General features: G+C 49.4%; 1 protein-coding gene across 2 annotated transcripts in view; it reads left to right on the top strand.

Annotated features, from left to right (window-relative positions):
* The window catches only part of ARHGAP9 (Rho GTPase activating protein 9), a 279,078-nt gene that overhangs the window by 189,927 nt on the left and 61,506 nt on the right, over positions 1-27,645 (top strand). For both annotated transcript variants that reach the window (XM_075337075.1, XM_075337074.1), the window contains exons 7-10: positions 8,504-8,584; positions 18,173-18,234; positions 19,798-19,885; positions 23,314-23,409. In XM_075337075.1, coding sequence (XP_075193190.1) covers positions 8,504-8,584; positions 18,173-18,234; positions 19,798-19,885; positions 23,314-23,409 — 327 coding nt within the window. The remainder of the gene's footprint in view (positions 1-8,503; positions 8,585-18,172; positions 18,235-19,797; positions 19,886-23,313; positions 23,410-27,645) is intronic.

The raw sequence follows: 27,645 nt of genomic DNA, 5'->3' as shown, positions 1-27,645 counted from the left end.
TCCCGTCTTTGGAAATCACCCTTTTGAGCATGGTTTTCAGGGTTTTATTGAATCGTTCCACTAAACCATCCGTCTGAGGATGATACACAGACGTACGCAACTGCTTGATCTGGAGTAGCCGGCATAGCTCTTTGGTCACTTTAGACATGAATGGGGTCCCCTGATCCGTAAGGATCTCCTTGGGCAACCCCACCCGGCAGAACACAGCAAACAACTCCCGAGCTATAAGCTTGGCGGCAGTATGTCTGAGAGGTATCGCCTCTGGATACCGGGTGGCATAGTCAACGATCACTAGGATATGCTGGTGCCCTCGAGCAGACTTTACGAGGGGCCCCACCAGATCCATCCCTATCCGTTCAAAAGGGACTTCTATAATGGGTAACGGTACCAACGGACTGCGAAAGTGGGTCAGGGGTGCGGTAAGCTGACACTCCGGGCAGGTTTCGCAGAACCGTTTTACCTCCCCAAAGACCCCGGGCCAATAGAACCTTTGAAATATTCGCTCCTGCGTTTTCTTGACCCCTAGGTGACCACTCATCAGGTGTTTATGAGCCAAGTCGAGGACCCGCCGGCGATACGGCTGGGGCACCACCAACTGCTCTACCCCTACGCCCCGTATTTCATCTACCCGGTAGAGTAAATCCTGCTTAAGAGCGAAATGGGGGTATCTTACCTGGGCACCAGGCAGCTGTGCCACCCCGTCAACTACTGTCACCCGACTCCGGGCATGTATTAATGTAGGGTCCTGGAGTTGGGCTGTCCCAAACGTATCTGGGGACGCCTCCAACTCCGGGATGGGCTCGACCGTCTCAGCCTCTCCTGCCAATACCTCTAGGGGCGACCTATCAGGTTCACATCCTGTCCCTATCATGGGGACCCCTACGGCAGGCGTCCCGGATTCAGGATTGTAGGGCTCAGGTCCCGGACTGACCAATATCTGAGGGGACTTAGGAGGTCCCTTCCATAAAGTCCAAAAATAGGGCAGATCCCTTCCTAGGATCACATCATAGGGAAGAGTATTAATAAGTCCCACCTCATGTTGCACCTGACCGCAAGGTGCTGTGATGGTGACTATCCCCGTGGGATAGTCTCGGCGGTCCCCATGTATGCAAACCACCCCCACGGTACGTCCTGTGGCCTTTACTTTAGCCCTTAGGGTTGATCGCACAAGGGTCACTAAGCTTCCAGAATCCAACAAGCCTGTAACCGGACATCCATTCACCTGAATTTGGCACAAGTGGGGCTCAGTCTCTGGGTAGACCAGGTCAGCGGTACACACCACCTGAGCATACATTGAACCCCGCCGGGTAACCCCACAATCCATGGGCTCCGTGGTGAGTGGACACTGGGCTTCCATATGTCCCACCCGCTGGCACCGCCAACATCTAATAGGGAAGGACACCCCCTTGACGAGTTGTCGTTTAGGGTACATAGTTTTCCGGACCTCAGGGATGGAGGGTGCGGCTTCAGACGGGACGGTAGCGGACTCCCGCACCGGTGTCAGCGGTGGGTCCTTGGCCCTAGGCTTGGAGGGGCCGGACCGACGGGCGGTACGCAAAGTCTCAGTATCAAGTCCTGCGTAGCCACATGCCACTCTACCAGGGACACTAATTGGTCCAGGGTACTCGGGTCACCCTGTCCGACCCACCGTTGAATGGTGACGGGTAAAGTGCGCACAAAACGATCCACTACTACCCTTTCCACCATTTGCGCCGGGCTCAGAGTGTCAGGCTGCCACCACTTTTTTACAAGATGTAACAAGTCATAGGCCTGGGAGCGTACGGGTTTGGCTTCCTCAAAGAACCACTGATTTACCCGCTGAGCCCGTACATAGGTATTCACGCCCAACCGAGCCAGTATTTCGGCTTTCAGGGTCACATAGTCAATGGCGTCCTCGGTACAGAGGTCCAGGTATGCTTTTTGGGGTTCCCCCGTCAGATAGGGTGACAATACCTCAGCCCACTGCGGGGTCGGCAGCTTTTCCCGTTCGGCCACCCGTTCAAACACCGCCAGGAACGCTTCCACATCATCACCCGGGGTCATCTTTTGCAACGCTTGTCTCACCACTTTCCGGACGCTGCCGTTGTCACCCGGTCCCGGGGTTGTTTGTGCCGGTCCGGCACGGATCGACTTGGCCAGGAGAACCATCTGTTCTTGGTGCCTTTTTTCCTGCAATTGCAAGGCTTGCTGCTGACGTGCATTGGCCTGCTCCATCTGTTCTTGGAATTTTTTTTCCTGCACTTGCAAGGATTGGAGCAGGTGTGCATTGGTCTGTTGCTGCTGTGCATTAGCCTGTTGCTGCTGGGCATTAGCCTGTTGCTGCTGTGCATTAGCCTGAGCCAAATGCTTTATTATGTCCTCCATGGCGTCGCCGGGTTTGGGCTGTAGTATAGCCGCTCGAATCCAGGACATGCGCAGCTGGGTCACCAGGGATGGATGCTACACCTCACCGGCTGTCATGCCCGCATTCTTCACCATATGTGAGGTAGCGTCGTCGGCTGCGCTGCAGAAGACACGGGATCCAGGCACCAAGGTTCACAGCACACGGTTTATTCCAAAGAAAAAGTCCACAATAGTACATATGTGCCTTTCCGGCAGAGAACTCAGGGAGATGTGATCACTCCCTCACACCCGGCACACCTGCCCTCCTTCCTGTTTCCATTTAACCCTTCCTTAAGCCTGTAGGGAAACAGCATTAACCCTGTAGTGGATTTACTTCCTATCATGGAGTGAGCACAACCGGGGCGAGACATACCGGCCGTCATAGATATAACCCCGGTCACAGTCTCACAATATATATATATATATATATATATATATATATATATATATATATATATATATATGTGACGCCCTGGGCAAGCCAGGGGTCACAGGTCACAACACCACATGCACCCCACATTCCCTGCAGGTACATCCAAGCTAACCCAAAATCCTTGTTGCCTTCCTCCAGGGGCTGATGTCCACACCAGGGGGTGGGCCAGGCGGTTGGCTCCGCCCACCGAGGAGTTCACAGCCCTGGAGGCGGGAGAACCAGGCAGTGCAGTTTAGGAGGAGGAAGTAGAAGGAAGTGGTAAAGGAGCTAAGGAGAGAAGCCGAAGTGACAGAAAAGTGAGAGTAGTAAAGCCTGAAGTTGGTCCGGGTGTGTGCCCCGGACTGTGACAGCAAGGTCAGCAGACGGCGGTGATAGTCTGCAGGGGGACTGCTCGGAGGTTGCTGGAAGGACCGCGGACGGGTGGTGACCCGGCGGTACCGGAGCAGTATACGAAGAACAGTCAGCACCAGGGCAGGGGCCTTTCGGATCCCGGCAAGGCTAGGAGTCGCCATAATTTGCCAAATCCGTCAGTGAAGGGGACCTCTGTCTCCTAACAACCAAGTCCCGATTGAAGGCAACAGCCCGACCGTGAAGGGGAGACACCGCCACCGCCAGGGCACCAGTTTCCCAGGGCCAGCGCCTGCGGGCAAAGTAGAGCTCCTTCGGCCCAGCTTGAAGCCGAGGAGTGGGTAACCGGTGGGGACCCATCACTACCAAGAGACTTTACATAGGTGCAGGGAAGAGACCGTCACCGCTATCTGCAGGGAACATCAGCACCGTGAACCGTCCGAGTGACCCGTCCAACCAGCCGTTTGTTTACCGAGAACTGTGTCGTGTTTACTGGCTGAGTGAGTACCTCCGTGCCATGCGGCACAGCGCTGTCCCTGCGCCCCTGCACCTCCACAGGCCCCATCCCCGCCTGTCCACCATCCCAATCCCATCACCGGGCCCCGGGAGCACCAAGACCCCTACCCACGGAGGGGCAAATCAACAACTGGCTGCTCCGTACCATCACTCCCGGGCTCCCCAAACAGAGCAGCGGTGGTGTCCACTCAATCACCACAGCCGTGGGTGGCGTCACGGACAATAAACTATCCCCACAACCAATCCCCTTTCACTCACGGGCGAGGAGCGTCGCTCGAGTCCCCGGGATCTGGCCCATCGCTCGAGCCACCGAGCAGCAGCAGCAGGCCGCAGTGCCAGCCGGACCCGAGCAGTGGGAGAGCGCGGCGTCCCCTCCTCTGCCCGCGACATATATATATATATATAATATATATATATATATATATATATATATATATATATATATATATATATATATATAATATATATATATATAATATATATATATATATATATATATATATATATATATATACACACACACACACACACACACACACACACACACACACACACACACACAGACACACACTACAGTTCAAAAGTTTTGAGTCACCCAGACAATTTTGTCTTTTTCATAAAAAATACTTTTATTTATCAAGTGAGTTGCATAATGAATAGAAAATATAGTCCAGACATTGACTAGGTTAGGAATAATGACTTTTACTTGAAATGCTATACAGATGGTGTCAGGGAGTCTTCCAGCATCTTTTCAGTTCTGCGTCTCACAAATGTTCTTCTGTGTGATCCAAACACCTCAAACTTTGATTCGTCTGTTCATAACACTTTTTTCCAATATACCGCTGTCCAATGTCTGTGTTCTTTTGCCCATATTAATCTTTTCCTTTTATTAACCAGTCTCAGATATGGGTTTTTCTTTGCCACTCTGCCCTAAAGGCCAGCCTGCCGGAGTCGCCTCTTCACTGTAGACGTTGACACTGGTGTTTTGCGGGTACTATTTAATGAAGCTGCCAGTTGAGGACCTCTGAAGCATCAATTTTTCAAACTAGAGACTCTGATGTACTTGTCTTGTTCAGTTGTGCAGCGGGGCCTCCCACTTCTCTTTCTACTCTGGTTAGAGCCTGTTTGTGCTCTCCTCTGAAGGGAGTAGTAAACACCGTTGTAGGAAATCTTCAGTTTCTTGGCAATTTCTCGCATGGAATATCCTTCATTTCTAAGAACAAGAATCAACTGTCTAGTTTCACATGAAAGTTCTCTTTTTCTGGCCATTTTGAGTGTTTAATGGAACCAACAAATGTAATGCTCCAGATTCTCAACTAGCTCAAAGGAAGGTCAGTTTTATAGCTTCTCTAATCACTAAAACTGTTTTCAGTTGTACTTACATACTTGCACAAGGGTTGTCAAGGGATTTCTAAACATCCATTAGCCTTCAAACATAGTTAGCAAACACATTAGAACACTGGAGTGGTGGTTGTTGGAAATGGGCCTCTATACACCTATGTAGATATTGCATTAAAAACCAGACATTTGCAGCTAGAATAGTCATTTACCCCAGTAACAATGTATAGAGTGTATTTCTGTTTAATTTATTGTTAGCTTCATTGAAAAAAATGTGCTTTTCTTTAAAAAAAAAGGAAATGTCTAAGCGACCCTAAACTTTTGAACTGTAGTGTATATGGTCACATCTTCCAGTAGAGGTTGCTGATTATTCTGAAGCTAAGCCTGGAGGTAGAAGGAGCTGCTGAGCCCTTTGTTATGTGACTCGGTGTAGGCTGCAGTCCTGATGTCTTACTGCAGTCATGAAGTTAGGCTTTATCCTTTTGTTGTTTCCCCTGTCTGTCGTACCTTCCCTTCATGTTGTTTTAGTGCAGCAGTGGGACTAGCGATCCTCACCTACCAACTCACTATCCAGGGTTATCGCAGGGCTCCCTAGGGTTTTAGGTATCCTGCCCGGCATCAGGTGCGGAACTTGTATAGGGCTTGCTGGGAGTGCAGGGTGCAGCTGCAGGTGAGTACAGGAGGTATCCCATCATCCCCCTCCCTACTATCAAGGCCCACCATTGTTTAAGTGTCCCCAGTGTTCCCCTTGTTTGTTGGGGTGAACCCCTTGTTTGTTCTGTGTCTTGCCGTGTGCCGGACCTTCCCCAAGTTTGTACGTGACAATCGAGTCCCTAAAGCCCGCTACACACGCTTCAATATATCTCACAATCCGTCGTTGGGGTCAAGTTGTAAGTGACGCACATCCGGCATCGTTTGTGAGGTATCTGCGTGTGACAGCTACATGCGATCAGGATTGAACGCAAAACCGTTGATCGCAAACACATCGTATCATTCTCTAGAATTGAGCGTTTTGTTGCACGAACCTAGTCAATTGTAACGTGTGACATCCCTCATACGATTTTGGTGTCTGATGCTATGTGCGCAGGTGTGCGCTCTGCACCGCAGCTTCAAAAAGGTCTGCTTCAGAGCGCAGCTGAAAAGCTGCGTTCTGAAGCGCCTCACAATGTCTGTCATGCACTAATCTCTGTCAGTCCGTCACTATCTCTGTCCCTCACTCTCAGTCCATGTCAGTCTATCCCCCTCTCTCATATACTCACCGATCCCCGATCCCTGGCGCTGCACGGCATTCACACTGCTCCGGCGGCTTTTACTGTTTTGAAAAAGCCGGCCGCCCATTAAACAATTTCGTATTCCCTGCTTTCCCCGCCCACCAGCGCCTATGATTGGTTACAGTGAGACACGCCCCCACTCTGAGTGACAGGTGTCACACTGCACCCAATCACAGCAGCCGGTGGGCGTGTCTATACTGTGTAGTGAAATAAATAATTAAATAATTAAAAAAAACGGCGTGCGGTTCCCCCCATTTTTAAAACCAGCCAGATAAAGCCATACGGCTGAAGGCTGGTATTCTCAGGATGGGGAGCTCCACGTTATGGGGAGCCCCCCACCCTAACAATATCAGCCAACAGCCGCCCAGAATTGCCGCATACATAATATGCGACAGTTCTGGGACTGTACCCGGCTCTTCCCGATTTACCCTGGTGCGTTGGCAAATCGGGGTAATAAGGAGTTATTGGCAGCCCATAGCTGCCAATAAGTCCTAGATTAATCATGTCAGGCGTCTATGAGACACCCTCCATGATTAATCTGTAAGTTACAGTAAATAAACACACACACCCGAAAAAATCCTTTATTAGAAATAAAAACACACACATATACCCTGGTTCACCACTTTAATCTGCCCCAAAAAGCCCTCCTTGTCCGGCGTAATCCAGGATGATCCAGCGTCGCTTCCACCGCAGCTGCATGGAGGTGACCGGAGCTGCAGCAGACACAGCCGCTCCGGTCACCTCCATGCAGCAAATGAACACAGCCGTGCGATCAGCTGCTGTCACTGAGGTTACCCGCGGCCACCGGTGGATGCAGCGGTGGCCGCGGGTAACCTCAGTGACAGCAGCTGATCGCACGGCTGTGTTCATTTGCTGCATGGAGGTGACCGGAGCGGTTGTGTCTGCTGCAGCTCCGGTCACCTCCATGCAGCTGCGGTGGAAGCGACGCTGGATCATCCTGGATTACGCCGGATAAGGAGGGCTTTTTGGGGCAGATTAAAGTGGTGAACCAGGGTATATGTGTGTGTTTTTATTTCTAATAAAGGATTTTTTCGGGTGTGTGTGTTTATTTACTGTAACTTACAGATTAATCATGGAGGGTGTCTCATAGACGCCTGACATGATTAATCTAGGACTTATTGGCAGCTATGGGCTGCCAATAACTCCTTATTACCCCGATTTGCCAACGCACCAGGGTAAATCGGGAAGAGCCGGGTACAGTCCCAGAACTGTCGCATATTATGTATGCGGCAATTCTGGGCGGCTGTTGGCTGATATTGTTAGGGTGGGGGGCTCCCCATAACGTGGAGCTCCCCATCCTGAGAATACCAGCCTTCAGCCGTATGGCTTTATCTGGCTGGTTTTAAAAATGGGGGGAACCGCACGCCGTTTTTTTTAATTATTTAATTATTTATTTCACTACACAGTATAGACACGCCCACCGGCTGCTGTGATTGGGTGCAGTGTGACACCTGTCACTCAGAGTGGGGGCGTGTCTCACTGTAACCAATCATAGGCGCTGGTGGGCGGGGAAAGCAGGGAATACGAAATTGTTTAATGGGCGGCCGGCTTTTTCAAAACAGTAAAAGCCGCCGGAGCAGTGTGAATGCCGTGCAGCGCCGGGGATCGGGGATTGGTGAGTATATGAGAGAGGGCTGCTAACTTCAGTTACTCAGGAGATTAGCGGTCACCGGTGAGTCTTCACTGGTGACCGCTAATCAGGGCGCGACACAGACAGAGCCGCAGCATGACAATGAAGTCGGGTGAAGTTCACCCGAGTTCATTCTGATCGTGCGGCTCTTTCTGTGTCTGCTGTCATCGGCCATTCAGCTCTGCTACACGGCTGTCTGTGTCTGCTGTTAGCGGCCATGTAGCAGAGCTGAATGGCAGATGACATAGTAAAAACGCATCCCACATTACACACGCTTGGCAAGTCAATAAATAAAAAAAAAAAAAAGGTGCTCAATGCATACGTCACAGAACACATGATCTAAAGGATCGCACACAAAATTGACCAATTTAACATAGACTACTAACGCTCGTGTGACAGCAAATGAACGACCAACGTGAAATCTCATAGATCCCGTATGCAACCTGGGCGTGTCACATCGCAAATGCGATTGTACAACTAATTGCAACGTGTAAAGTGGGCTTTAGGAATACCACATTGATTTATTACATATGTTTAAGTGAATACCTCTTTCTTGTTTTGCAGCTGAGTCACAGAAGGAACTTGTCACATCATATGCTAGAAGATTTCAATAACGCAAATGTCACAGTTCTGGATGTTCCCCATGTAAGTGTATACATTTCATACTGAGTTTCCATTCTGTAACATATCTATCTATCTATCTATCTATCTATCTATCTATCTATCTCTTTATCTATCTATCTATCTATCTATCTATCTATCTATCTATCTATCTATCTATCTATCTATCTCTTTATCTATCTATCTATCTATCTATCTATCTATATTATGAAAAACATTCTCAATTTATGAGCCATTAAGGGTGGACACGGAGTCAGCTCAAGTATGGCCGAGTCAGTGTCTGCACTACTCAGGAATACATCAAAGAACAAGAGAAACTAGGAGTATATGTGCAACTTACAAAAATGTATTGAGGATCACACACACAGCATAAAATCACACGAGTAAAATCTACCACAAGAAATAAGGGGGAGTACAGGATGTGTAGTGAAACAGTGGGTAATGAATCAATTCCTAATCCATTTCACCCCTAATTAATCCAAAGCAATACAGATGGATTAAATCCAGATGGCAATCAAAACCTAATCATAAATTTGTTGAGATGTGGAGACAAAGGGAGATGGAATAATATGTTATTGGATTATCGTATTAACCCACAAAAATTCTAAAGTGCAAGTGCACAAGACTAAACAAAGTCCCTAAATCACCATGCAATCACCGAGCCAAAGGTAGGGGGTAAGCATGATGATCACTTGAATATGGACCACATCAGTGTATAGCGCTCTGCAGTCCACTGAATAAAGTGCATAGGTATTTACTGGAAAGAATCAGTATCCAAAAACAACAACGTGGATACTAAAGGAGCAAAGGTTGAAAAACTGAGGCACATAATCATTACCTAAAGTAATTAGTAATTAGTAATTCTAATACTTTAGAATTTTTGTGGGTTAATACAATAATCCAATAACATATTATCCCATCTCCCTCTATCTCCACATTGTAACAAATAAAATTTCTGTTGAAACTTTATACAGTATATATATATATATAAAAGTTTCATCAGAAACTTGGTCAGTACTGTGATAGAATGCCACTCAACACAAGACACACAGTACAACATACATGACAACACTTTCATAATGTCTAGGAGCCTGTGAATAAGAGGTCAAAAAGTCACAATTTCCCAGACCCCAGTGAAACCTATTCGGCACCTATTGGAAACCATTAATTCTAGATGGTTTATTTTTTTAAATCTGAAAATCCTCTGAAATCTCATAGCTTTTGCTAGTACTGTAAAAAGCAACATTTAATTTGCATAAAAAAAACATCAGAAATAATTCTGCAAAAACGCTGCATGTGAACATAGTCTAAGTATATTTAGAACTAGCTGTACTACCCGGCTTCGCCCGGGTTAACAACTGCTGTTAACAAAATAGAATGTATTAACAAAGATGTATTCTGCACACAAAAAACACAAAACAAATAGTTTTTGCCTTTTAATAATTACATATCTATCTAAGCTAATAGAAGCATTTCACAACATATATTTCAACACCACAGATATTCCACACAGATTTAACTAAATCGGCCAAGTAATGTCCTCCGTCTGTCTCTTTCCAGGTCTGTCTCTTTCCCCGTCTGTCTCTTTCCCTGTCTGTCTCTTTCCTCGTCTGCCTGTCTGTCTCTTTTTTTGTCTGTCTCTATCTCTCTGTTTCTTTCCCCATCTGTTTCTTTCTAGGTCTGTCTCTTTCCCAGGTCTGTCTCTTTCCCTGTCTGTCTCCCCGTCTCTTTGTCTGTCTTTTCCTGTCTGTCTCTTTCCCTGTCTGCCTGTCTCTTTCCTTGTCTGTCTCTATTTCTCTGTCTCTTTCCCCGTCTGTCTCTATCAAGGTCTGTGTCTTTCCCCATCTATCTTTGTCTGTCTCTCTGGCTGTCTCCTCCTTCCCTGTCTGCCTGTCTCTGTCCCTGTCTACATGTCTCTCTGTCTCTTTCCCCGTCTGTCTCTTTCCCCGTCTGTCTCTTTCCCTGTCTGTCTCTTTCCCCATCTGTCTCTTTCCCCGTCTGTCTCTTTCCCCATCAGTCTCTTTCCAGGTCAGTCTCTGTCTGTCTCTTTCCCTGTCTGTCTGTCTCTCTGTCTGTCTGTCTCTGTGTTTCGCTATCCATCTCCCCACCGACATCTTATTACCTCACATATAAGCTTCTTATACTATGAATGTCTTTTGTTCCTATAGCAACCAATCACAGCTTCTACTAATAACCTGTAGTTCCAGGCTCCATTTACGTTAATGGAGCCATGTTTTTTGGAGAGTAACTGTAAAGCGCGGGGTTACATTTTCCTGTCAAAACATAGTCTACGACGTTCCCTGGGTCACATGAGGTGTCTGTGCAAAATTTCGTAATTGTAAATGCGACAGCAGTGGCGTAACTAGAGTTTGATGGGCCCTGGTGCAAACTTTGGACCGGGGCCCCCCTCCATGTACACAACACTTAGGGTACGGGATAATGATGCTGACACTTGGCTTTTACCCACAGCACCCAGGTTTCCCATGATCTAAAATCCCTCTATCAGCACCCAGCTTTCCCATGCTCTGTCATACATCTTTCCCTCAGCACCCAGCTTTCCCATATCAGAGCATGAGAAAGCTGGGTGCTGAGAGATGTATAGCAGAGCATGGGAAAGCTGGGTGCTGAGAGATGTACAGCAGAGCATGGGAAAGCTGGGTGCTGAGAGATGTATAGCAGAGCATGGGAAAGCTGGGTGCTGAGAGATGTACAGCAGAGCATGGGAAAGCTGGGTGCTGAGAGATGTATAGCAGAGCATGGGAAAGCTGGGTGCTGAGAGATGTAGCAGAGCATGGGAAAGCTGGGTGCTGAGAGATGTACAGCAGAGCATGGGGAAGCTGGGTGCTGAGAGATGTATATCAGAGTATGGGAAAGCTGGGTGCTGAGAGATGAACAGCAGAGCATGGGAAAGCTGGGTGCTGAGAGATGTACAGCAGAGCATGGGAAAGCTGGGTGCTGAGAGATGTATATCAGAGCATGAGAAAGCTGGGTGCTGAGAGATGTATAGCAGAGCATGGGAAAGCTGGGTGCTGAGAAATGTACAGCAGAGCATGGGAAAGCTGGGTGCTGAGAGATGTATAGCAGAGCATGGGAAAGCTGGGTGCTGAGAGATGTACAGCAGAGCATGGGAAAGCTGGGTGCTGAGAGATGTATAGCAGAGCATGGGAAAGCTGGGTGCTGAGAGATGTATAGCAGAGCATGGGAAAGCTGGGTGCTGAGAGATGTATAGCAGAGCATGTGAAAGCTGGGTGCTGAGAGATGTATAGCAGAGCATGGGAAAGCTGGGTGCTGAGAGATGTATAGCAGAACATGGGGAAGCTGGGTGCTGAGAGATGTACAGCAGAGCATGGGGAAGCTGGGTGCTGAGAGATGTATATCAGAGTATGGGAAAGCTGGGTGCTGAGAGATGAACAGCAGAGCATGGGAAAGCTGGGTGCTGAGAGATGTACAGCAGAGCATGGGAAAGCTGGGTGCTGAGAGATGTAGCAGAGCATGGGAAAGCTGGGTGCTGAGAGATGTAGCAGAGCATGGGAAAGCTGGGTGCTGAGAGATGTACAGCAGAGCATGGGGAAGCTGGGTGCTGAGAGATGTATATCAGAGTATGGGAAAGCTGGGTGCTGAGAGATGAACAGCAGAGCATGGGAAAGCTGGGTGCTGAGAGATGTACAGCAGAGCATGGGAAAGCTGGGTGCTGAGAGATGTATATCAGAACATGGGAAAGCTGGGTGCTGAGAGATGTATAGCAGAACATGGGAAAGCTGGGTGCTGAGAGATGTATAGCAGAACATGGGAAAGCTAAGTGCTGAGAGATGTATAGCAGAACATGGGAAAGCTGGGTGCTGAGAGATGTATATCAGAACATGGGAAAGCTGGGTGCTGAGAGATGTACAGCAGAGCATGGGAAAGCTGGGTGCTGAGAGATGTATAGCAGAGCATGGGAAAGCTGGGTGCTGAGAGATGTATAGCAGAGCATGGGAAAGCTGGGTGCTGAGAGATGTATAGCAGAGCATGGGAAAGGTGGGTGCTGAGAGATGTATAGCAGAGCATGGGAAAGCTGGGTGCTGAGAGATGTATAGCAGAGCATGGGAAAGCTGGGTGCTGAGAGATGTATAGCAGAGCATGGGAAAGCTGGGTGCTGAGAGATGTATAGCAGAGCATGGGAAAGGTGGGTGCTGAGAGATGTATAGCAGAGCATGGGAAAGCTGGGTGCTGAGAGATGTATAGCAGAACATGGGAAAGCTGGGTGCTGAGAGATGTACAGCAGAGCATGGGAAAGCTGGGTGCTGAGAGATGCACAGCAGAGCATGGGAAAGCTGGGTGCTGAGAGATGTATAGCAGAGCATGAGAAAGCTGGGTGCTGAGAGATGTATAGCAGAGCATGGGAAAGCTGGGTGCTGAGAGATGTATAGCAGAGCATGGGAAAGCTGGGTGCTGAGAGATGTACAGCAGAGCATGGGAAAGCTGGGTGCTGAGAGATGTACAGCAGAGCATGGGAAAGCTGGGTGCTGAGAGATGTATAGCAGAGCATGGGAAAGCTGGGTGCTGAGAGATGTATAGCAGAACATGGGAAAGCTGGGTGCTGAGAGATGTATAGCAGAGCATGGGAAAGGTGATTGCTGAGAGATGTATATCAGAACATGGGAAAGCTGGGTGCTGAGAGATGTATAGCAGAACATGGGAAAGCTGGGTGCTGAGAGATGTATAGCAAAGCATGGGAAAGGTGATTGCTGAGAGATGTATATCAGAACATGGGAAAGCTGGGTGCTGAGAGATGTATAGCAGAACATGGGAAAGCTGGGTGCTGAGAGATGTATAGCAGAGCATGGGAAAGCTGGGTGCTGAGAGATGTATAGCAGAACATGGGAAAGCTGGGTGCTGAGAGATGTATAGCAGAGCATGGGAAAGCTGGGTGCTGAGAGAAGATGTATAGCAGAGCATGGGAAAGCTGGGTGCTGAGGGAAAGATGTATAGCAGAACATGGGAAAGATGTATAGCAGAGCATGGGAAAGCTGGGTGCTGAGAGATGTATAGCAGAGCATGGGAAAGCTGGGTGCTGAGAGATGTATAGCAGAGAATGGGAAAGCTGGGTGCTGAGAGATGTATATCAGAGCATGGGAAAGCTGGGTGCTGAGAGATGTATAGCAGAGCATGAGAAAGCTGGGTGCTGAGAGATGTATAGCAGAGCATGGGAAAGCTGGGTGCTGAGAGATGTACAGCAGAGCATGGGAAAGCTGGGTGCTGAGAGATGTACAGCAGAGCATGGGAAAGCTGGGTGCTGAGAGATGTACAGCAGAGCATGGGAAAGCTGGGTGCTGAGAGATGTATAGCAGAGCATGGGAAAGCTGGGTGCTGAGAGATGTATAGCAGAGCATGGGAAAGCTGGGTGCTGAGAGATGTACAGCAGAGCATGGGAAAGCTGGGTGCTGAGAGATGTATAGCAGAGCATGGGAAAGCTGGGTGCTGAGAGATGTATAGCAGAGCATGGGAAAGCTGGGTGCTGAGAGATGTACAGCAGAGCATGGGAAAGCTGGGTGCTGAGAGATGTATAGCAGAGCATGGGAAAGCTGGGTGCTGAGAGATGTATAGCAGAGCATGGGACAGCTGGGTGTTGAGAGAAGATGTATAGCAGAGCATGGGACAGCTGGGTGTTGAGAGAAGATGTATAGCAGAGCATGGGAAAGCAGGGTGCTGAGAGATGTATAGCAGAGCATGGGAAAGCTGGGTGCTGAGAGATGTATAGCAGAGCATGGGACAGCTGGGTGTTGAGAGATGTATAGCAGAGCATGGGAAAGCTGGGTGCTGAGAGATGTATAGCAGAGCATGGGAAAGCTGGGTGCTGAGAGATGTATAGCAGAGCATGGGAAATCTGGGTGCTGAGAGATGTATAGCAGAGCATGGGAAAGCTGGGTGCTGAGAGATGTATAGCAGAGCATGGGAAAGCTGGGTGCTGAGAGATGTATAGCAGAGCATGGGAAAGCTGGGTGCTGAGAGATGTACAGCAGAGCATGGGAAAGCTGGGTGCTGAGAGATGTACAGCAGAGCATGGGAAAGCTGGGTGCTGAGAGATGTATAGCAGAGCATGGGAAAGCTGGGTGCTGAGAGATGTATAGCAGAGCATGGGAAAGCTGGGTGCTGAGAGATGTGCAGCAGAGCATGGGAAAGCTGGGTGCTGAGAGATGTATAGCAGAGCATGGGAAAGCTGGGTGCTGAGAGATGTATAGCAGAGCATGGGAAAGCTGGGTGCTGAGAGATGTATAGCAGAGCATGGGAAAGCTGGGTGCTGAGAGATGTATAGCAGAGCATGGGAAAGCTGGGTGCTGAGAGATGTATAGCAGAGCATGGGACAGCTGGGTGTTGAGAGAAGATGTATAGCAGAGCATGGGAAAGCTGGGTGCTGAGAGATGTATAGCAGAGCATGGGAAAGCTGGGTGCTGAGAGATGTATATCAGAGCATGGGAAAGAGCCCTTTTCCCTCAGCACAAACATTCCCATCCCATACTTGTATCTTTTTCCTCCCTCAAATATAGTTCTCCAAATACTATAATGGCCCTCACATAGCCTTCCATATAGTATAAAGGGTCCCACATAACCCTTTATATATTAGAATGCACCCCCATAGTCCTCCATGTATTATAATGCATTTCCCATAGTTCTCCATATTTTATACTGCACCACAGTCCCCCATGCTTTATAATGCACCCCCACAGACCATGTGTAAGGTAGCCTCCATAGTCCTCCATATATTATAATGTAGCCCCCATAGTCCTATATGTATTATAATGCAGCCCCATAGACCTCCATGTATAATGCGCTGCTATAGTCTATGTATAAGGTGTCCTTCATGTTTATTATGCAGTCCCATAGACCTCCATGTATCATGCAGCCAGCCCCCCCAGGGCCTCCATGTGTCATGCAGCCAGCTTCCCCAGGACCTCCATGTGTCATGCAGCCAGCCCCCCCAGGGCCTCCATGTGTCATGCAGCCAGCCCCCCCAGGGCCTCCTTGTGTCATGCAGCCAGCTTCCCCAGGACCTCCATGTGTCATGCAGGCAGCCCCCCCAGGTGTCATGCAGCCAGCCCCCCCAGGGCCTCCATGTGTCATGCAGCCATCCCCCCAGGGCCTCCATGTGTCATGCAGCCAGCCCCCCCAGGGCCTCCATGTGTCATGCAGCCAGCCCCACCAGGGCCTCCATGCATCATGCAGCCAGCCCCCAGGACCTCCATGTGTCATGCAGCCAGCCCCCCCAGGGCCTCCATGTGTCATGCAGCCAGCCCCCCCAGGGCCTCCATGTGTCATGCAGCCAGCCCCCAGGACCTCCATGTGTCATGCAGCCAGCCCCCCCAGGGCCTCCATGTGTCATGCAGCCAGCCCCCCCAGGGCCTCTATGTGTCATGCAGCCAGCCCACCCAGGGCCTCCATGTGTCATGCAGCCAGCCCCTCCAGGGCCTCCATGTGTCATGCAGCCAGCCCCCAGGACCTCCATGTGTCATGCAGCCAGCCCCCCCAGGGCCTCCATGTGTCATGCAGCCAGCCCCCCCAGGGCCTCCATGTGTCATGCAGCCAGCCCCCCCAGGGCCTCCATGTGTCATGCAGCCAGCCCCCCCAGGGCCTCCATGTGTCATGCAGCCAGCCCCCCCAGGGCCTCCATGTGTCATGCAGCCAGCCCCCCAGGGCCTCCATGTGTCATGCAGCCAGCCCCCCCAGGGCCTCCATGTGTCATGCAGCCAGCCCCCCCAGGGCCTCCATGTGTCATGCAGCCAGCCCCCCCAGGGCCTCCATGTGTCATGCAGCCAGCCCCCCCAGGGCCTCCATGTGTCATGCAGCCAGCCCCCCCAGGGCCTCCATGTGTCATGCAGCCAGCCCCCCCAGGGCCTCCATGTGTCATGCAGCCAGCCCCCCCAGGGCCTCCATGTGTCATGCAGCCTGCCCCCCCCCCAGGTGTCATGCAGCCATCCCCCCCAGGGCCTCCATGTGTCATGCAGCCAGCCCCCCCAGGGCCTCCATGTGTCATGCAGCCAGCCCCCAGGGCTTCTATGTGTAATGCAGCCAGCTCCCCCAGGGCCTCCATGTGTCATGCAGGCAGCTTCCCCGGGCCTATATGTGTCATGCAGCCAGCCCCCCCAGGGCCTCCATGTGTCATGCAGGCAGCCCCCCCAGGGCCTCCATGTGTCATGCAGCCAGCCCCCCCCCCCCCCAGGTGTCATGCAGCCATCCCCCCCAGGGCCTCCATGTGTCATGCAGCCAGCCCCCAGGGCCTCCATGTGTCATGCAGCCAGCTTCCCCGGGCCTATATGTGTCATGCAGCCAGCAAAATAAAAAAACAAGTATCTCTCAGCTCCTTCTGACCCCTGCGACTGCGGTAGTTATGCCCCTGCCCCCATATCTCACACACCCTGCTGCCTATACAGCCTGCACCCCCATATCACACACACACCCTGACCCACATATCTCACCCTGCCCGTACCCCAACTTACCCCTCTCAAACACTCTGCACCCTTCACATGCTTCTGTCACAGTCTGCAGCCCTCATATCCCACTCACCCTGCAGCCCCTCCCCTCATGTCCCCTCTTTTCTCATTACCACTCCTCATGTGTTCGAAGTATCTTCTCCTGCTTTCTGCGGCCTCCTGTGTCTCCTCCCACACAGTCACATGGGCGTGACATCATCGCAGGTCCTGGTAGGGATGGTTTCCGTCTGCCGTGCAGGAGCACATCTCCTCTGCAGCAGGTCAGGAACGCCTCTGCCCCCCTGCAGACACTGGGCCCCCCTGACTCACAGGCCGGCCCCCTAACGGTCGCGCAGTCGGCCACTACATAGTGGCACTACACATAGGGGCCCGGCAGCCGGCTCTGCAGAGCGGCTGCCGGGCCCCTATAACCCTGCGGGCCCGGTCGCAGTGGCGACCTCTGCGACCGCGATCGTTACGCCCCTGTGCGACAGTGTGGATACACTTTTCGTTTCACGTTTTCCCCATAATGTAGATAGGGGCAAAATTGATTGGTAAATTGGAACGCGCGGGGTTAACATTTGGCCTCACAACATAGCCTATGACGCTCTCGGGGTCCAGATGTGTGAGTGTGCAAACTTTTGTGGCTGTAGCTGCGACGGTGCAGATGCCAATCCCGGACATACACTCACACATACACACATTCAGCTTCATATATTAGATCAGAACGAGATTCCATAGGCTTACATTGTAAGGGTTTGTTCACATCTTTATATAAATACGTATACGTATAAATGTGATAAAAAATCAGATTGCATTTGCACCAAAGTTATTCAGTGAGGCAGAGGAGGTCTGCGTTTCTTGTACAGTGTAATGTATCCCTAAAAATCGGACGACATATGGGCAACTTATGTAACGTCATATTTTTTTCTTGCACCCATAGACTTGTATTTGATGCGACCATATGCAGCATGCTGTGTTTTTTGTTTCCTCATGTCAAATACAGCTGGGGAAAAAACACAGATCTGCCCTGCCTCATTGAATATCGTTGGTGCGAGTACAATCCGAATTTTTATTGCGTTGCACTTGGCGTGTTTATACTCAGATGTGAGCAAACCCTATAAGTCAGTGCTGTTTTCTTTCTCATTTGCTTCATCTTTTCTAGGAGGTGGAGAAGGCCGGCCAGCTAAACAAGACTAAGATAGCAGAAGGCGGCCGGAAGCTGAAGTAAGTTCCAGGATTACACAATACACCTCGCCGGCCAGTTATATACAGAATGCTCCGATATTTTCTATCAATCGTTTCCTGGTCCCGCTGTATATTGTGCCAATAAATACTTGTATAATATTTAAAGACATTTAGTACATGCTGTAAACAAGATCTGAAAATAGAAGTTGGGTTCAGTTTAAAGGACTCTCTGTTACTAGAAATAAGGGACTGTTTCCCCTTCCTCCCCCCAGAAACTGTGCCGCACCTATCCACAGTGCGGGCTGGTATTACTGCTTTTTCAAGTGCCTAAAAACTCAGTTTTAGTAACACAGTATGATGGAGTATCATCATGGAGTATGTGGGGGGTATATGGAGAAGGCTTAGGAGCTAAACCAGCTAAGCCAGCATCTGTTTCCAACAGCAGCGACCAGAGCTGCTCACGACCAACCTTCAGCTATCATTACATCCTACTTTCCATCATTACAAGAGGGACTCATGGCTGAAGATAAAGACCTCCATTGTTCCATTCCAGCTGCCGATTTCTATGTGGAGACTGTGTGGTCAACGCCATGAAGAGGCCTTCACGAGGGAATGTCACACCTCTCCTACTTTGGGGATATAGTAGCCGAACACCTCTGGTCATCTTTCCAAATACACTAACAGATCAGAGTTAGTTTACAGTCACACCACCATATTTTCTCCATCTGAGAAAAAAAACTATCTGATTATGCTAAGAGTGGGATCCATTTTTCTTGGACGTAGAGAAGAATAAAAAAAATGTCCCCATCTTCTCCATTATGTCAGTCTGTGAAAATCATCCTGCACTCAGATGTCAGATTTTTTTTTTCATGGACCCATAGACTTTAAATGGCCAAGTGCGATACGATTTACAAAGCAAATTCTGCATGTTGCGATTTTGTTCTTCGAACCACTTCCTCCAAGGAAAAACTGATTCATTCAATAACATTGGTCCGAATGCGATCTGATGTTTTGTTGGATAACACTTGGATTGAAAATACGGAGTCTGCGCGAGCCCTTAGGCTATGTGCGCACGTGTGCGCTCTGCACCGCACACAAAAGGTCCGCTTCAGAGCGCAGCTGAAAAGCTCCGTTTTGAAGCGCCTGGTGCCTGCAGAATTCGTGCGCTCTGCATGCTGCCTCTCCCTATAGACAGCATGCAAAGCGCATGAAAGAAGTGACATGTCACTTCTTAGAATGCACGCTTCGGGGAGCAGCCGAATCGCTGCGTTCTAATATGCCACGTGCGCACGTCTCATGCATAATCTTCATAGATTATGCTGGGGACGCAGGACGCATGCAGTTACGCTGCGGTGCAGAACGCAGCGTAACTGCATGCAATATGCACACGTGTGCACATAGCCTTACATTCATTTGGCCATTGAATCGGTGCTAAAGTCCTTTCTCCAAAGTGTCCCAAGAATGTCCCAGTATTACAATTTGAATGTTCAGGCGTGTGATACCACTGATATAAATAATGGATGATCACGAGACAAAGATTGACACATTGATATCATAGATTACTTGATATAAGCAGAACCTTTGGTTTTATTTTCATTTCAGAAAAAATTGGACTTCAGCCTTAATAGTTTTGACAGGAAACAGCCTGGTATTTTATAAAGATCCAAAGGTTCAGGCCCCATCTGGTTGGGTAAGTCTCATGGCATGGCGTTAAGCAATCGCTTTTTGTATTTTTGGTGCCTAAATGCCATATACTTATTCCGCAGTCCTGTCGTTCAGTCAGTCTGTCTCTCTAGTAGTACAAAACTTTACTACATATGAATCTTATCCTGATGAGTAATATAGTGATATAGCCCTTCATGGCCCTATAATATGCCTTCAAGAGCCTCCAATTTCATGTGGAAGCACACTAAAGTGTGTTGGTCGTGGATTCGGTATAAATCTGTGATAAACAATATATGGCCTCTTTCCTTCGGGAAGATTTCATCCGTGATAAAAATATATCTGCCCACTTTTTCTCCTTTTGGAGAAGATTCTGGTTATGGCTTTATAGCCTAAGGGGTACTTTGCACGTTGCGACATCGCTACTGCGATATCGTCGGGGTCAAATGGAAAGTGACGCACATCCGGCGTCGGTAACGACGTCGCAACGTGTAAAGCCTAGATGTGCCGATAAACGATCGCAAAAGCGTCGTAAATCGGTGATCTGTGTAGTGTCGGACATTTTCATAATGTCGCACCAATAGGAGATACGATGTTGTTCCTCGTTCCTGCGGCAGCACACATGGCTGTGTGTGAAGCCGCAGGAGCGAGGAACATCTCTTTACCTGCCTCCACCGGCTATGCGGAAGGAAGGAGGTGGACGGGATGTTTATGTCCCGCTCATCTCCGCCCCTCCGCTTCTATTGGACGGCTGCCGTGTGACGTCGCTGTGACGCCGCGCGACACGCCCCCTTAGGAAGGAGGCGGGTCGCCGGCCAGAGCGACGTCACAGGGCAGGTAAGTGCGTGTGAAGCTGCTGTAGCGATAATGTTCGCTACGGCAGCTATCAAAAGATATCGCATGTGCGACGGGGGCGGGTACTATCGCGCTCGGCATCGCTATCATAGGCTAGCGATGTCGCAGCATGCAAAGTACCCCTAAATCTTTTGTCACAGCACTTGAAAGGGAATCTGTCACCAGGTTTTTGCTACCTCACCTAAGAGCAGCATAATGTAGAAACAGAGACCCTGATTCCAGCGATGTCACTTACTGGGCTGCGTGTTTTCTCTGCTGCAGATCTACCAGTTCTCTGAATAATAAGCTCTATATATCGCCTTCCACACCACTGATTGGCAGCTGTCTGTGTACACTGTGCATAGTCAGAATGCTGCCCATTAGTCGTGGGGTGGATGTTATTACTCATATACTTAATGGACTACAACAGATTTATGCATCCTCCAGTGATAATCTCCTGCTGATAAAACTGTGTTTTAGTATAACTACAGTGGGCAGCCCAGTAAGTGATACATCACTGGAAATAGGTTAGCTGCCCCTACATCATGCTGTTATCAGATTAGGTAGCAAAAAACTTTGTGACAGATTCACTTTAAAGGGTCAATATTGACTTGTAGGATAGGTAGCACAAGGGACCCAGTTCCCTTTGGTATATATATATATATATATATATATATATATATATATATAATTAGTAAAACTAAGAGGTTTAAATGTCTAATTGTATAATAATATGATGTACTGCAATGAAGATATGTGCTCTGTATGTTGTATGAGATATTCTATTATATTCTATATTGTTCTAATAGAAGTAATATCACAGTTCTATTCTTCTGCAGTATAGCATGAGGCCCCCTTCACAAGTCAGTGTTTCCGGTACATATGACGTCCGCTTTCATATGTACCAGAGACACAGACATATGTAGACCCATTAAAATCCATGGGTCAGTGCACACATCAGTGATTTCATAAGACCATCTGTCCGTAAGGAGCACACGCATTTTTGTATGTTCTGCACGGAGACAAGTTTGTTTTTCTCCAGCAGCACAGGTGTCACACGGACCACACAGATGTGTGATCAGTGTGACACATACTGGAGAAAACAACTGTCTCAAATAAAAATGATTTTCTATACTCACCAATCTTCAGCGCTGCTGTATATGCTCATGCATGTTCACTGCAACATGGACAAGGAAGCAGCAGCATTGGAGACAGCAGCGCCGGGGACAGGTGAGTAAAAGTTCCTGCCCCCCATGTGCTATCACGGATAACAAACGGAGAACACATGTGTTCTAAAATCATGGCACACGGAGGGCCATACGCAACTTCAACATGTCCGTGAAAAACTTGTGTTTTTCACGGATATGTGAAAGATGCCTAAGGCAGCAAAGCCTGTCTAATAGTTTTGGAATATAACCAGACAGTCATCATTTTAAAGAGGTTGTTGTACCGCCCCGTGCTCGGCGGCAACCGAGCCGCTCGGATCCGGACTCGCCAGGTGGTGGATCGAGCATCTCCGGACCCGGGGGCCCCGTGGTCCACTTCGATCTGCAAGGGGGGCTGGCGCTTTTAGGGGGATGTAGGTGTATGGCCGGAGCCGTATTTGAGTTTGTGACGCCACCCACGGGTTGTGGTGAAAGTGGACACCACCGCTGCGGTTACTGGGCACCCAGGGGAAGATGTTACGCAGCAAGATGTTAACCCCTCCGTGGGCAGGGGTGGTGGCCCCGGGACCCTTTGGGGTTTTTGTTGGGCGGTGCAGGGAGGTGCGCGGCCGGAGGGCACTGTTGTACTCACGGTTAGTAACGCACACGAGTCTCTGGTAAACCAAGTTGATGGTGGTCGGTGCCCGCAGCCGGCTGCGTCTGGTCCCCCACCCGGTTGGTGGTCTCTGCCTTTCTCCTGCACCGTGTTGTGTATTTGTGGGCTACCTGCGCTTCAGCGTCGGAAGTCCGCTCCCCGGCTTTGTGGATGTTGGGAGATGACTAGGTTTTAATGGTTGGTTGATGACCCCTTTTTAGGGGACAGGTGTTGGGCGGGGCTCTAACTGTGACTACCTGGCTAGTTCAGGGCGTCACACTGTCCCAACTTCTAATCTTCAGGAGCCCACCGCACTGTTGCGTTGTGCCACTGTCTGACCTGTACTCCCTCCCAGGCGGCAGCAGAAGCATATTTGCTTATACAGAACAGAGAAGTGCAGGGGCAATGAGACTGGTCAGCGATCCGTCAAGCTTCACACCGGTGCTTGCAGGCACTAATGTATAGAGACTACAAGCGGTATGGACTCCTTTCCTAGGGAATTAGCTTCTCTGAGACTCCAGGGTGGCCGTAATCGAGGCAATGAGAGGCACACTGTAAAATGAAATCTCTTCCATTCTTGAGAACACAGAGGATTTTTTATGAGAAGTAAACTATAAAGTTCTTTGTTTTGACAGTCACTTTGCAATGGCGGCTAAATAAGATCTTGAGACGACCCCTTTAAGTTTGCTGCTACATATGAATTTTGTTTGTACAGTTGGGATTCTGTCACTATAATAAATAATGAATGCAAATTAAAATAATGTTATTACCATTGTACAGACAATAACATCACCTCATCTACAAGTGTCTTCACTGTTTCAGAAACCCTCCAATAGTAAACCGGAGAGCAGCATGGACCTCCGAGGTGCCGACATAGATTGGGCTCAAGACATGTCCAGCAAAAAGAATGTCATACATGTAAGTAATAATCCTCAGATTGTCAATCTGTAGAATGAGTCATCAAAAGGGATGTCTACTACTCGAAAAAACCCTTCTCAACCACTATGTTTCCCCCTTGTAAAATAATAACAGTTATACTCACTCCTGGTGCTGGCGCTGTTGTAGTGGTGTTGGTACTGGCTCTCCTGGGTTATGATTTTAAGATCTCTGTGGCAAATCAGTGGCCACTATGCTGTTCCCCATTTCTGACAAATCAGAGATCCGGAGGAAGTAAGACAGCAGCGGTATGTCAATTGTCAATTTTGTCACATGAGCCCCAGGAGAGCCAGTGCTGAGACTGCTGGAACGGCATCTGCACTGGAAGGGAGTATAAAGGCTCGCTCACATAAGCGTAAAACACAGCTGAGTTCCATCTCATGTTTTGTTGGACAGCCCTCCGCCGCCCAGTGTTATACTGTGGGCAGTGCCGACCAGCGCTTTTTTTTTCTCATGCCAATTCGGCATGATAAAAAAGTAGCTGCAGTTGGCAGCATATTTCGGACAGGGGGCACCCAGTTATGTCAAATGGTGCATGCAAAATATCGGACTGAACCTGAATGTCATAATTTGCCCAATTCTCTCACATGATAGAAGTTACGGCTGTGTGAGTAAGCCTTGAGTTTTACTATTTTACTGACTGAGAAGGCATTGTCTGAGTAGTGGACAACACTTTAATATCCTGAGAGGGGATTTTCTACTACGAGTGAAGAGAAGGTCCTGTTTATCTATTTCATTGGCATATTGCTGTCAGTATAATAGGCCATACCTTTGACATGAGGCATATCCATGCATTACAGAGGCAACCATCAATCAAAGGCTGTTGTGTAACGTGACTTCCCAAAGCAATTACACGTTTGGCAGCCGGTAGAACGTTAGTCACACAGCACTCAGCAGCTGCTTTTTAATATGTTAGTCTTCATGAAACAACTCCATCTAGATCTAATTAGGGAACTGTAAAGCCCGCTTTACACGCTGCAATATATCTTACGATGTGTCGGCGGGGTCATGTCGTAAGTGACGCACATTCGGCATCGTAAGGTACATGTGTGACAGGTACGTGCGATTGCGATTGAACGTTAAAACGTTCATCGCATGCACGTTGTTCAATTCCTAAAAATTGAACGTCAGATTGTTCATCGTACCCGGGGTAGCACACATCGCAGTGTGTGACACCCCGGGAACGATGAACAGATCTTACCTGCGTCCTGCGGCACCCGGCCAGAAATGCGGAAGGAAGGAGGTGGGCGGGATTTTTACGTCCCGCTCATCTCCGCCCCTTCACTTCTATTGGTCGACTGCCGCGTGACGTCGATGTGACGCCGAACGTCCCTCCCACTCCAGGAAGTGGACGTTCGCCGCCCACATCGAGGTCGTATGGACGGGTCAGTACGTGTGACGGGGATTAATCGTTTGTGCGGCACATTGAACAAATTGAACGTGCCGCACATACGATGGGGGCGGTTACGATCGCATACGATATCGTATGCGAAATCGTAACATGTAAAGCAGGCTTTACATAAGAGGATTGCTGGATTTTTGGTTTTATGGCAGCTTTCTTGGTTGGCATTACACTTCATGACCTCTTTTAACAGATGTTTCCAAAATGTCCCGCTATGGCTGGAGTCACACTTGCATGTGACTCGAGCGAGGATCATATCGCCTGGACTGATAGGGGCGTGAAGCTGCATAGAAATTCATATAGCTGATGACCCACTCCTGTCATGAGAGCGGCCGGTCTAGGCCATGAAATGCGATCCTTGCATGAGTCACATGCAAGTGTGACTCCAGCCTACTATTGCTGAAACTAAGGCGGGCTTTGCACGCTGCGACATCGGTAACAATGTGTTACCGACGCTGCAGCGATAGTCTCCGCCCCCGTCGCAGGTGCGATATCTTGTGTTTGCTGCCGTAGCGAACATTATCTTCACATGCACTCACCTGCCCTGCGACGTCGCTCTGGCCAGCAACCCGCCTCTTTACTAAGGGGGCGGGTCGTGCGGCCTCATAGCGACGTCACACGGCAGGCGGCCAATAGAAGCGGAGGGGCGGAGATGAGCGGGACGTAAACATCCCGCCCACCTCCAACCTTCCGCATTGCAGGTAAGATCTGTTCATCATTCCCCGGGCGGGTAGGAGATGTTCCTCGTCCAGCGGCTTCACACAAAGCGATGTGTGCTGCCACAGGAATGAGGAACAACATCGTACCATCGCAGCAGCGGCATTATGGAAATGTCGGACCCTACACTGATCATACGATAATGACACTTTTGCGCTCTTTAATCGTATGTTAAAGGCTTTACACACTACAATGTCGAGAGCGACTCCGGATGTGCGTCACTTTCGATTTGACCCCACCGACATCGCACCTGCGATATCGTAGTGTGCAAAGCCCGCCTTAGTGTGAACACTGCTTTAATGTGTTATTCTGTAATTTGAATGTATGTACTGAAGGGTCTTTTGCACCTTGACAATATACTGGATTTCTAGGCCTTGCTTTTTAGCGACATCCCCATGTCCAGTCATAGTGACTAAGAGCAGGAATAATTGTGCCTGCCGGTTACAAGAGAAGGTGACATCATTAATGTTGATAGATGGGATGTGACTTGGTCTGATGACATACTGACCTATGTGTGAGTATGATGGCAGGAATTGCTGAGGCCTGATCATGTGCTCCTGTGGCACCAGGCAGTGGGTGAAGGCCGGTATACTTGAGAGGGCTAATCAAATGAGGGCCAGAGAGGTGCCATAGGGCGGAACTGTCTGTTTATTTGCTGCTGGCAAGTGGCCGCATCAGCCAATTGGTTGTTGAATCTGTCAGACACCGCTCTAGTGCTGTTACCGCCAGTGATGAGAGCCATGTATCCAGTAACATGGAACGTGACCACTGCAGCGGTCACAGAACCAGGGAGCGGCACTGGAGGGTCAGCACTGGATCATCAGGGGAACATCAGGTGAGTAGGGTTGCATTTTGTTTTTATAAGATAGAAACCCCTTTAACACTAGACGTCCCAGAGAGGGGTCATTTAACATTTCTACCTTTGGAACCCAGAGACGGGTTGAATGACCTGAAGGATTTTAGCTAACATCCCATAATCACAGTCTTTTGTTCTGTAATTAAGGCCATTACTGTCGCACCACAGGAGGTTGTTGTTTTCCATTGAGTTTAGCCATTTAGTTTCTAGTTAGTTCTATTCAGTTTGGACTAAAGCTGGTGTCACACATAACGACGACGACAACGACGTCGCTGCTACGTCACCATTTTCTGTGACGTTGCAGCGACGTCCCGTCGCTGTCGCTGTGTGTGACATCCAGCAACGACCTGGCCCCTGCTGTGAGGTCGCCGGTCGTTGCTGAATGTCCAGCTTCATTTTTTGGTCGTCACTCTCCCGCTGTGACACACACATCGCTGTGTGTGACAGCGAGAGAGCGACGAAATGAAGCGATCAGGAGCCGGCACTGGCAGCTGCGGTAAGCTGTAACCAGCGTAAACATCGGGTAACCAAGGGAAGACCTTTCCCTGGTTACCCGATGTTTACGCTGGTTACCAGCCTCCGCTCTTGCTGCCAGCGCCGGCTCCTGCACTGTGACATGTGGCTGCAGTACGCATCGGGTAATTAACCCGATGTATACTGTAGCAAGGAGAGCAAGGAGCCAGCGCTAAGCAGTGCGCGCGGCTCCCTGCTCTCTGCACTGACATGTAGCTGCAGCACACATCGGGTTAATTAACCCGATGTGTGCTGCAGGAGAGCAAGGAGCCAGCGCTAAGCGCGGCTCCCTGCTCTCTGAACTGTGACATGTAGCTGCAGCACACATCGGGTTAATTAACCCGATGTGTGCTGCAGGAGAGCAAGGAGCCAGCGCTAAGCGCGGCTCCCTGCTCTCTGAACTGTGACATGTAGCTGCAGCACACATCGGGTTAATTAACCCGATGTGTGCTGCAGGAGAGCAAGGAGCCAGCGCTAAGCGCGGCTCCCTGCTCTCTGAACATGTAGCACAGCGACCTTATGATCGCTGCTTCTGCTGTGTTTGACAGCTAAGCAGCGATCATAACAGCGACTTACAAGGTCGCTGTTACGTCACCAAAAATGGTGACGTAACAGCGACGTCGTTGTCGCTGTCGTTTAGTGTGACACCAGCTTAAGGGTCATTTGACCCTCTTTCGGGACTTCAGGGGGGGAGCTCGAAATGTTTGGGACTTCTAGTGTTAAAACCCGG

Source organism: Anomaloglossus baeobatrachus, chromosome 2 (genome assembly GCF_048569485.1).
Source record: "Anomaloglossus baeobatrachus isolate aAnoBae1 chromosome 2, aAnoBae1.hap1, whole genome shotgun sequence".
Lineage (NCBI taxonomy): Eukaryota > Metazoa > Chordata > Amphibia > Anura > Aromobatidae > Anomaloglossus > Anomaloglossus baeobatrachus.
Note: the sequence above shows the minus strand (reverse complement) of the source record. Positions and strands in the feature narration are given on the sequence as shown.